Source organism: Cajanus cajan, chromosome 8 (genome assembly GCF_000230855.2).
Source record: "Cajanus cajan strain Asha chromosome 8, NIPB_CcT2T_4, whole genome shotgun sequence".
NCBI classification, from domain to species: domain Eukaryota; kingdom Viridiplantae; phylum Streptophyta; class Magnoliopsida; order Fabales; family Fabaceae; genus Cajanus; species Cajanus cajan.
The window spans coordinates 2,030,932-2,041,504 of record NC_138524.1 but is presented as its reverse complement, the minus strand read 5'-3'; the positions used below and the strand labels follow the sequence as shown (position 1 = coordinate 2,041,504).

Here is a 10,573-nt window from a genome sequence, read left to right as displayed (position 1 = left end):
GCTTTATTCAAAATGAAATTAAATTTCTTATTCCCTAAATTAATAGATATACTAATACATGATTTTAACTCATTAATATAGAGAATGTTTAAGTAGAATTAAGAAAATAAGTAATAACGAATGAATTTAAACTTGTAGTAGCGTTCATTAATTTTAGCCATTTAGATGAACTCAAACTTGACCAAAAATCAGATTTTTTAGCGGGGCAAGAAATAAAGTTTTCACTTGTTGTTGAGGTAAATCCGTAAATATAAGCACTTATATAATCAAATCTAAGCTCATAGATTCAATTTTTTTTTTGGATTGTGATATTATGCTTACTTTAATTATTTTTTTCAATAGAAAAAGTAAATAGATTGATGAGTGAAATTAAATTAATATTTCAGTGCACTATTCTGTCGAGTGAATTTAGTGTTCTACTGGCTATAAAAATAAGATGTGAAAACTGGAGTGTTTCTGGGTTGTTTGAAATTCGAAATTACTACAATTCAAGGAAATCTTTAATCTACAGCATGTGCGTTGCGTTACGTTGGGAGAATAGTGAATTGTGAATGGTATATATATTATATATATATTATTACATGGTCAAAATTCTTCAAGCACTTGGTATGTATAAATAAAGACCACACCGGGGAAGGCTTAACCAGGCAAAAGGATCCAAATTCTTCATCTTCTCCACTCTCTCTTTTATGGCTCCAAACAAGCTCAATTCCCCGGTAATTGTATTCTTATCTTCATCATGTCATTCTCAATTTCAGTTTTTATTTGTTTTCCCCCTTTTTTTTTTTTTTTTTTTTTCAATCTTAATTATTGGTTGGTTGGGTTCATGTGTTTTTACTGCTAGGGTTTTTCTTTACCAATAGCCTTTGTTCATTGGGTTGTTGCTTCATGTCCCATTTTGATGTTTTAATTTAGTTTGGACTTGTGCTCCTGGAATTTGGGAGCCTGGAATGAATCATTTACTGTTGCAACATGCCATACACGGAGAAGATAAATGAGAATGCACAAAAATGACTTACAATTAAAATTGACCTTGATTCTCTCATTACTTGTAGGATCAGTGTCCAGTAGGATTGCTTGTATGAACAAAATTGTTAGTTTGGATTTGATGTAAACCACTACTCTTCATGTCAGTTTGGGCTACCTTCATATCTCTTTGACATAGAGCCATAGAGGATATTTTCAAATCAATATCTATTGTCATTCATATGTTCATGCTTACAAGTTACAACAAAACAAAGGACAACCAAAGTCCAAGTATTTCCCCAGCTTTGGAGGGCAGCTGTATCACATGCATCAGTATCAGTGACAACTGTATTTATTGATTTGTTTGATTTCCTTCGTGCAACAGGGAAATACAAGTACGTCATGTTCGCAGGCTGAGAATGGTTTTGTCAATTCCTTTTCTCTCTTCCCTGAGAAAGCAGTGCAAGAGCTTCTTCAATCTCCAGTCCAGGGGTCGGATGACCATCTTATAGAGTTCTCTGAAGCTTTAAGAAGTATGATCATATTTTGTTCAAATTAATAATATCAACTGCAACAAGACGTGATCTTGATACAAAGATCTTTGTCCTTATTTTATCTTAAACTTCTTCTAGCTGTTGCGAAGGCTCTCAGGCAGGTTGCCGAAGGGAAAGCTTCTGCTCAAGCTGAGGCTGCTGAATGGAAACGTAAATTTGAATTGGAGAGGGCACGGAATCTGAAGTTTGAACATGCAGGTGCTAATAGTTGAATAACTACAAAATTTAGATTCTTTATTTATATTTTCTATTTTATAAAGGTGATATTGCATCAGGAAAATAATATTTATCATCTGTTTTTTGACTTAACTGTAATTGTGCTCTCTGTATACTTGCTGATTGATGAATAATTTATTTCTTTTGGTTGCTTCTATTCTTATATTTGAGTTATATACAATTCCTGTTACTTTATTTTCATTGTTTGTATCCCTTTTCATCCAAAATTGTTGTCTAGAGTCTTTGTTTAATGCAATGCAATTTCTGTCTGTTAGTGATTGGGATTCGTGTTCTTGTAGTTGTATCATATTGTTTTGCAGTCTACTCTTACTAATACTTTACTGGCTTTATTTTTTATTTTTATAAATCTCTGATGCATTGAAGATTTTCACTTCCTTTAAATAAGGAGTGGTTTTGTTCATCACATTTTTCTGAGTGTCTTGGTTTTCCCTTGAACTCACTATGTATTCATTCTCAATTGACATGATATTGTAATTCAGAATTTCCATTTCCATTATTGAAAATTGAAAATAAAATATATATCATATGGTTGCAAAGAAGTCAGTATGATGGTCTCAATCCTGCCATGAAGAGAAATTGAACCATTAAATATTCTTGATGTTAATATATACGTTCTAAACTCCTAATATGTAGAAAGGTCCACTGGTAATATTGAAAACATTTCAAAGATATAATGATTGAGGCATAAAAGTAAATGTTGGAATTTTCTAATTTTTTGTCCATATTTGTGTTACCATGTGCCTGTATCATACTCTTGCTGATTATATGCCTTCCATCTTAACTGTTATGATCTGTTCTGTCTATATCTCAACTTTATAAGTTTATAATTTATTTTCACTGTTTGTTTTAATTGCAGAGAAATCATGTCTTGACCATCAGGCTGATCTTGATGACACGAGGACAGATAACCCAGCCAAACAACCTACATTATGCAATGAGGCTAATGGGCAATCTGAAAAATGTTGTTCGAGGAATGGTATTTGCTCCCATGAGGTTCTTAGGGATGGAGCACCTGATTCCGATTCCAAGATGATCAAAAAGGTATTTTTTTTTATAAATCCCTGCTTGAAGCAAATTGGGCTATTATGCTACGATCATCCTGTCACAGTTGGGTTTCCTATTGATATTTGATAGAAATATTTGTGTTTTTGTATATTGAAAAAAATTCAAGTCCTATATCGACTAGAGATAAGACAAAAAAAAGTTTGAGTAGGGGGTAACCCTTACCTTACAAGCTGGTTTTGTAAGATTGAGTTAGACCCAAATCCACTTTCTAAGATGGTATTAAGACTACCTTAGATCATTAAAAAGAGTTATCTGCCATTTATCCACGTATTAAACCTAATAATGTTGGATGTGAGGGGGTGTATTAGAAAAATTTAAAATCTTACATTGACTAGTGATAAAACAAACAAATAGTTTATAGGTAGAGAACAACCTTCACCTTATAAACCAAATTTATAAAGTTAAATTAGGCTCAAATTCACTTCCTAAGATTGTGTACACGTGTTTGTCTAGCCATTTTGTTGATGTTCAAACATCCATTAGGCTGAATACACCGACTCTTCACAACAGCACATGTTGTTGAGTCACTACATTCAAATGACAATCGGGTTAACTACTAACTAGTAATGTTATTACTGATACAAAATTGTGGAAATTACTATTGAATTTGTTGTACATCTTTTCAATGAAATTATGCAAGTACTATCACCATATGTCAAGAACTACCACTACATCTTTTCAATTACACGACACCTTTTTTCTTGGTTTGAAACTAAACCTTCAAGAATATTACTTACTATGAGCTTTCTCTTGACGACTTCCTCGAAAGTCTTTCTTGGTCTCGTTCTTCTTTTCACAGGTCCAAAAACCATGCCATATACTCTTCTCACTAGTGCCTATCGCAGGCTTCTTTGTACATGTTCAATCAATTTTCTATCATCCTTTTCTCCATCGATGCTACAACAATCTTATAATCATTTTGTATCTTGTCCTTTTTCTGTTTGGCTACACCTCCATCTTAACATTCTCATTTCTATTACTCCCACCTTTCTCTCATATTTTCCCTAGAAGCCCAACATTCACTACCATATAACATAGCCGAACATATAGCAGTACAATAAAACCTGCCTTCGAGTTTGGCAGGCACATTGCAATCGCAAATAACCGTCGATGCCTTTCTCCATTTAGATATCCCGCTTGTATCCTGTGTGAAATTCTCATTAATTTCTCTGTCATTTTGTATTGTTGATCCCAAATATTTAAACTTAAACATGTGGTATGACATCTTCTGTCATTTTTACTTCCAAGTCATATTCCCCTCGCCTCTTGCTAAAGTTGCAATGCATATACTTTGTTTTACTCCTACTTTAGCAAATTGATCTTAATTTTTTTCTTTATTCTCGAGACAGGCTTCGTTTAAACTTTCATGGTTCTGCAAAGGTGAGCAAAGTGATCAGTACAAACATGACATTGTCTCTTTTGAAAGAGGAAATATAACCACTGCAGAGCGCAGTAGTAAGCAGGTGTCTCTTCAGTTGTGAGCGATTTGACTTTATTACTCGTGATCGATAAGCTCGTGTTTCTTTTTCTTAAAGTTTGCCTCATGCTAGTTACTAAATTTTGGATAGCTATACTTGTATATTGTCTAATTGAGAAGTGATATTTATTTCAGATCTCTTTGAAGTGGGAGTCATGCCCACAGACAGTGCTCATATTGACCAAACCAAATTCAGTTTCAGTTCAAATTTTGTGTGCTGAAATGATTAGGTATGAATGCTAATATATTGTTTGTTTTCACTTCTAGATCTCCCAAAGTCATGTTTTCTTTAATGTGATACTGATTTGAGTTTGAAACTCTGCACGAAAGTATGAAATATGTTGCTACGGAATAGAATTTGATCAGAGTTCAAAAACTCATTTTACATTTTTATGGAAACTTGCTACCTCTGATGGTGTCTTTCATTCTTTCTTTCTTGATGGTTGTTGGGAAAACTTAGAGGTCTCTGCTTAAGATGGAAGAGCTTTCTGTGATTACACACACAAACAAAAAGAGTGTGAGAGGAACGAGTCTTAACCATTCAATCATAATGGATAGTCAAGATTCAATCCCATCACCTCTTACTAGATTCATGCAAAAATTAAAGTTAACCTGACTTTTTGAGTTTGATGTAGCAAAGTGAAGATTGTTTCTTTTCAAGTTTTAAGTTTAACTCCACTTCTTATTATGATCTATTTACATCTATCCTCCGCTTTTTCATCCTTCAATATATTTTGTCTGATATAAATGAATAACAGGTTATATAGCATGGAAATTTTCATATTGATGTTACCATTTCAGCTCATGCCAAACCTTGTTTAAGTGGTGCTCTGCTTTTTTTTTTCTTTTCATTCCCAGATGGTTGAGGCAGCGAAAGAAACTACACATCTATGTGGAACCACGTGTCAGGGTGGAGCTTTTGACAGAATCATCATACTTTAATTTTGTAGAAACTTGGAATAATGGTAAGCAATTAAATTCATGAAAGAATACTTTCTATTTAATGTGCTTTACAAAATTGTACAGATTGTACATTGAGGTTATATCTGGAGGCATTGTTAGGGATGTTTTCTAATTTTTTTGTGGATTCATTACATCCGAGAGTGCACCTTGCCTATATATGCTACCTTATGTATGGAAAACTTGTGTGAAGATAAGGAAAACAGAGGGTCAAATAAAGTTTAGTATTTTCTTCTTCTATCATCTCATTAACTAGGATCATTTCATTTGTAAAAAGCATGCATTAAAGCATTAGCTCTTGGTTTCCCAATAAATACATCTAATACAGAGGTAAAGATGAAGTATTCAGATTTCAGAGTCAACCTTTGGTCCAAACTCCAAACATAGTCATTTACTCCATTATATCCTTTTTATTTTCTGATATGAAGTTCTTCTCTAAACCCTTCCGTAAGACACACAGTTTCTCACGGAACCCTATCATGGGCCTTTTCTAAATCATTTAGACCATGTGCAGGTATTTTTTTTTCCTTTTATTTTCATAAAAGCCCACACTAGATACATAGCCTTTATGGTTGACCCAACAAACTTAAAACAAATAACTCCCTCTATTCTTTATTATAAACAACAAAAAGCACTTTTTTTTTTAAATATAAGCAAATTTCAACTACTTTTACCTCATTTAATGATATTCTCTCTAAAATACCCCTCTTTTAATATATGACATTTCAGTTGTACTACTTGTTTTGACATTTATAACAAGGAAAATTTAAAAAGAATATTATGAGATTAGTAAAATTTAATGCAGACAGCTAATTTCCTTAATGTATAAAATCAATTTTTTTTTGCTTATTTACTGTTTGCACAAAAAAAATATATACTATATTACTTATAATGATGCATTTTTATTGTCAGCATAATTTTGGCAGAACATAATGCCAGGATTATTGGAGTTTAGCTCAGAATTGATGGACCCAAATCAATCATTTTCTTGAAGCAAATAACATGATTTTTTTATTAAGAAATTTGTGTTCTATTTATTGTATTACAGCCTCCTTATTTGAATTAAGATGATGAATTTCACTTCATGCAATATCTTTTAGTATCTATTTAATCAAATATTTGCTTATAATGGTTGCATACTGTCATTTTTCTCAAAATTATAACTATTTATGAACAACCTTTTTTTTTGGTAGATAAGGAAGTTTTGATGCTGCACGATAAAGTTGACCTCGTGGTAACTCTTGGTGGAGATGGCACTGTCCTATGGGTATGTGAAATAAATTTAAATTAATTTGCTATGTTTGAAAGCAGTCTAGCTTTCAAGTATACAATGAAGCTGGGAATTTCCTTGATTTTAGTCTTTGAACAAAAACTATTTCTGATCCAATTCTAGTAAAGGTTCATTTTTCAAAGTGAAACCTGTCAACTTTGTCACATAATATATGGTTAGAAGCCAGAAACTAATTTGCATAAAATTTAATCAATAGGTATTGCTAGATACTTTATTGTGAATTATTCTATGCATTGTGATAGTTTTGAGGGAGAGATGTCGTGTTGAGATAAGTAAGTCTGTATCATGCATATACATAATGTATCAAATTGTACTGTTATACTTTTATCTGCTTATTCAAACTAATATCACTAAACAAAAAATACCTTCATCTTAAGAGTTTAAATTTCATTTAATTAACATTAATGTTCTTGGGTTTTTATCATTTTTTTTTAACTTTAATTTCTAAGAATATGATGACTGAATTATTCTATTCCTATAAATCTCTGGCAATGGATTATTCATTCTTGAAGAGTTTGGTAATTAGGCCTATTATAATACTTGATTTTACTTTACCTATCCTTAGTATCCTATCATATTTTGTATATTGGTTTGCTTTGTGTTGTGAGTTGTGACATTGATTAGTAATGATCATGTGCTAAACGTGCAGGCAGCATCTATGTTCAAAGGGCCAGTCCCTCCTATTGTCCCCTTTTCTTTAGGGTCTCTGGGCTTTATGACCCCTTTCTGTATCCTCCAACTTAGTGTTCATGTATATTATCTTTTTATTATAATATCTGTTTTCATTTTTTAATTGGAAGCTGAACTTAACCATCCTTCAGATAGTGAACATTACAAAGAATGCCTTGAATCAATTTTAAAGGGTCCCATTAGTATCACATTACGGCACCGTCTGCTATGTCATGTTATACGAGATGCAGCTAAAAATGAATATGAAACTGAAGAACCAATGCTTGTGCTAAATGAGGTTACAATTGATCGTGGAATATCTTCTTTCCTCACAAATTTGGAATGCTACTGTGACAACTCCTTTGTCACATGTGTGCAAGGGGATGGATTAATCTTATCTACAACATCGGGCAGTACAGCATATTCTTTAGCAGCTGGAGGATCAATGGTCCATCCGCAGGTACTTAGATGAAGTGTTTCTTATTCTTATGTCTTGATTGCAGAGTTCATTTTTTTTTTTTTTTTTTACAGTCTAGTGCTTATCCCATAAGTCAAAACCATAGAATATTGTTCCTTCTAAATAATGAATTAATTTGAATGAAGAATTCCTTTGTGCACTAATTGCATTTGATCAAACAGCTATTAGTTGTCAGTTCATTAAAAAAGTCCCTTTGTCTCTGAATGAAGTCTGCTATATTTGTTCAAGAGCCATAGTAATCTATTTGTTTGAAGCTACATTCACCTTAACCTTACTGTGTCAGTGGCATGATCATGAGGCTAATTGAGTCTTCGATATGCAGGTTCCAGGTATTTTATTCACACCAATTTGCCCACATTCTCTATCATTTAGGCCATTGATATTTCCGGAACATGTGACATTGCGGGTGCAAGTACCATTCAACAGCAGAAGCCCTGCATGGGCATCATTTGATGGCAAGGACAGGAAGCAGTTAGCACCTGGAGATGCACTTGTCTGTAGCATTGCTCCATGGCCTGTTCCCACAGCTTGTTTGGTTGATTCTACCAATGACTTCTTGCGCAGTATTCATGAAGGCCTCCATTGGAATTTGAGAAAGACACAATCATTTGATGGCCCCCGGGATACATGACATGCCATTATCCTTCATTCTTAGTAAGCCTGTAGAGCAACTATAGTTGGAAACTGATTAGTCCTTTTTCAAGATAAAAAACAGTGTTACAGAAAATCTAGAAGCAGCTTAATATTTAATGTAATTGTATTCCTTTATCAGTAGGCACATGTAGTTATAATTTAGAGTAAATTATACTTTCTCTGTTGAGATGCTTAAATTACACCCTTTTCCTCCCTTATTTTTAAATGTACACTCTCCTCGTGGAAGAGATGAATATGCATTATACTTTAGTTCATTTCAATAAAATATTTAAATAATTTATCTATATTAAGATAAATTTAAATGTAATATATATTATATTCGTATGAATTTTTAAAATAAAAAGGGAGAGAAGTGTAATTTAAACATTTTGAAAGAAAGAGAATACCATTTAGTTTACTCTATAGTCTATACACAAGTAGTGTCCACTTATGATGATGAGATATGTAAAGATTGATGAACTTTTTTAGATTTACGTTGGATTATTTAAAATTACGTCGAAAACAGTTGTGAAAAGGTTAAATCTTGTGGATTTGTATTCCATGACAGGTTAAGTTGGTGTTTTTGATTTACTAATATATTTAACTCGTCTCATTTATAATATGTTTAGATACAAATTCATAAGTGTTTGAAAATTTTTTTTTTATTGAAAATAAGGGAATTTTTTTAATAAAGTTTTAAAAACATTTTAAGACATTAAAAAAATGGATAGGGAATAAATGAATCCGTTTGATTAAACGGTCAAGTTGGACCTTAAATACAAATCAAAATTAATTTCTTTAATTGATTTTGGTAATACATTCAGCTATAAATAAATAAATAAATATTATAAAAAAAAAGTATATAAAGGGAGCAATTTCTTTCCTCCATAACTTTCCTCCAAAAACTCTCCTAAGTATTTCTATATATAAATTCCAAAGCTTCCCTCCAAAAACTTCCTCCTAAATCCTATATATTATTAAATATAAATATTGTTATAAAATAAATTATTACTAAATATAATTAAAAACAAATAAATATATCAAAATAATTAATACCTCAATAGTTAACAAATAGTTAGTAAATATATTATGTAAAATAATATTTTTTTTTTAATATTTGACTAAATTAAAAAAATCTCAATATATATTAATATTTGTCATACGTTTATATCTTTACTTAGATAAACTCAATTTTTATACATATAAAAATTATTTTCATAAAATAAAAGAATAAATTTTGATAACAATATATATATATATATATATATATATATATATATATATATATATATTATGTAAAAGAAAACTAATTTCTTAAAAATGTTTTGACAGATTTGACTAAATTAAAAAGAATATAAATATGTATTAATATTTTTCATTATTAAATATTTTATAATGTAAATCATTACTAATCATTATTAGATTTCTATTAAATTTTAAAAATTAATTGGACAAAATAAATGAATAAAATTGACAAAAATATATATAGATTTTGTGTAATTAACAATTAAAATTAGCATTTTATTATATTTTTGTATTTTAATATTATTATTATTATTAATTATAAATATCATTACTAATAGTTACTAATTATTTTCCTTAATTACACAAAAATAAACATTACTTTTTATGTAATTATGAAATTATAATATTTTAATCACCATTAAATTAAATTATATTTTTCATTTATTATTAACTAAATATTTTTCATTTATCTAAATTCTCATTAGATAGGTCTCTAAACTCACTATAGTTTAGTTACTATACAACTATATAACATCATCATCTATCAGCTTACAACTTAACGACATAAACATCATTATATAATATATAAACTAGGAACATCATGAATTATCATCATACCATCTTCATCATACAACTCAGTAATCATTTATCAATCATATAACAACTTAAACATCATATTAAAGACATGTAACTTGTGTCTGATGATATCCCCTAGGTACCCGATACCATTGAGGCATGGGACTTCATATCTCATCCATGTCTGACGCCAATCAAGTAGAGGTTTTTTTTTGCCTGATTCACACCCAACACCACTCCAATAGCGTCTGACATGAATCCATGCAGAGACAATTCTCTCTCTTCATGCATGATGTCATTCTCTCTCCTCAATTGTAAAACAATTTTCTTTTCTCATGTCCCATGCCACCAATCTTATGTCCGATGTGAGTAAGATAGAATCCATTGGTTGAAATCGTGTCTGATGCCTTGAAAACGCGCCT

General features: G+C 31.0%; 1 protein-coding gene across 2 annotated transcripts; it reads left to right on the top strand.

Moving 5' to 3' along the window:
• The first annotated feature begins 482 nt into the window (after positions 1–482).
• Positions 483–8,647, top strand: NADK1 (NAD kinase 1). 2 transcript variants are annotated; one of them, XM_020359677.3, is made up of 11 exons: positions 485–716; positions 1,352–1,499; positions 1,599–1,718; positions 2,614–2,798; positions 4,172–4,285; positions 4,435–4,529; positions 5,158–5,264; positions 6,453–6,526; positions 7,200–7,278; positions 7,372–7,679; positions 8,020–8,647. In XM_020359677.3, exons 1-11 carry the CDS (start codon positions 690–692, stop codon positions 8,326–8,328), a joined length of 1,566 nt encoding a protein of 521 aa, XP_020215266.2. In that variant the 5' UTR covers positions 485–689; the 3' UTR covers positions 8,329–8,647. The 2 variants fall into 2 exon arrangements, with proteins under 2 accessions (XP_082918374.1, XP_020215266.2); XM_083062248.1 differs by lacking the exon at positions 4,172–4,285 and having other exon boundaries at positions 483–716.
• Positions 8,648–10,573: the final 1,926 nt, after the last annotated feature.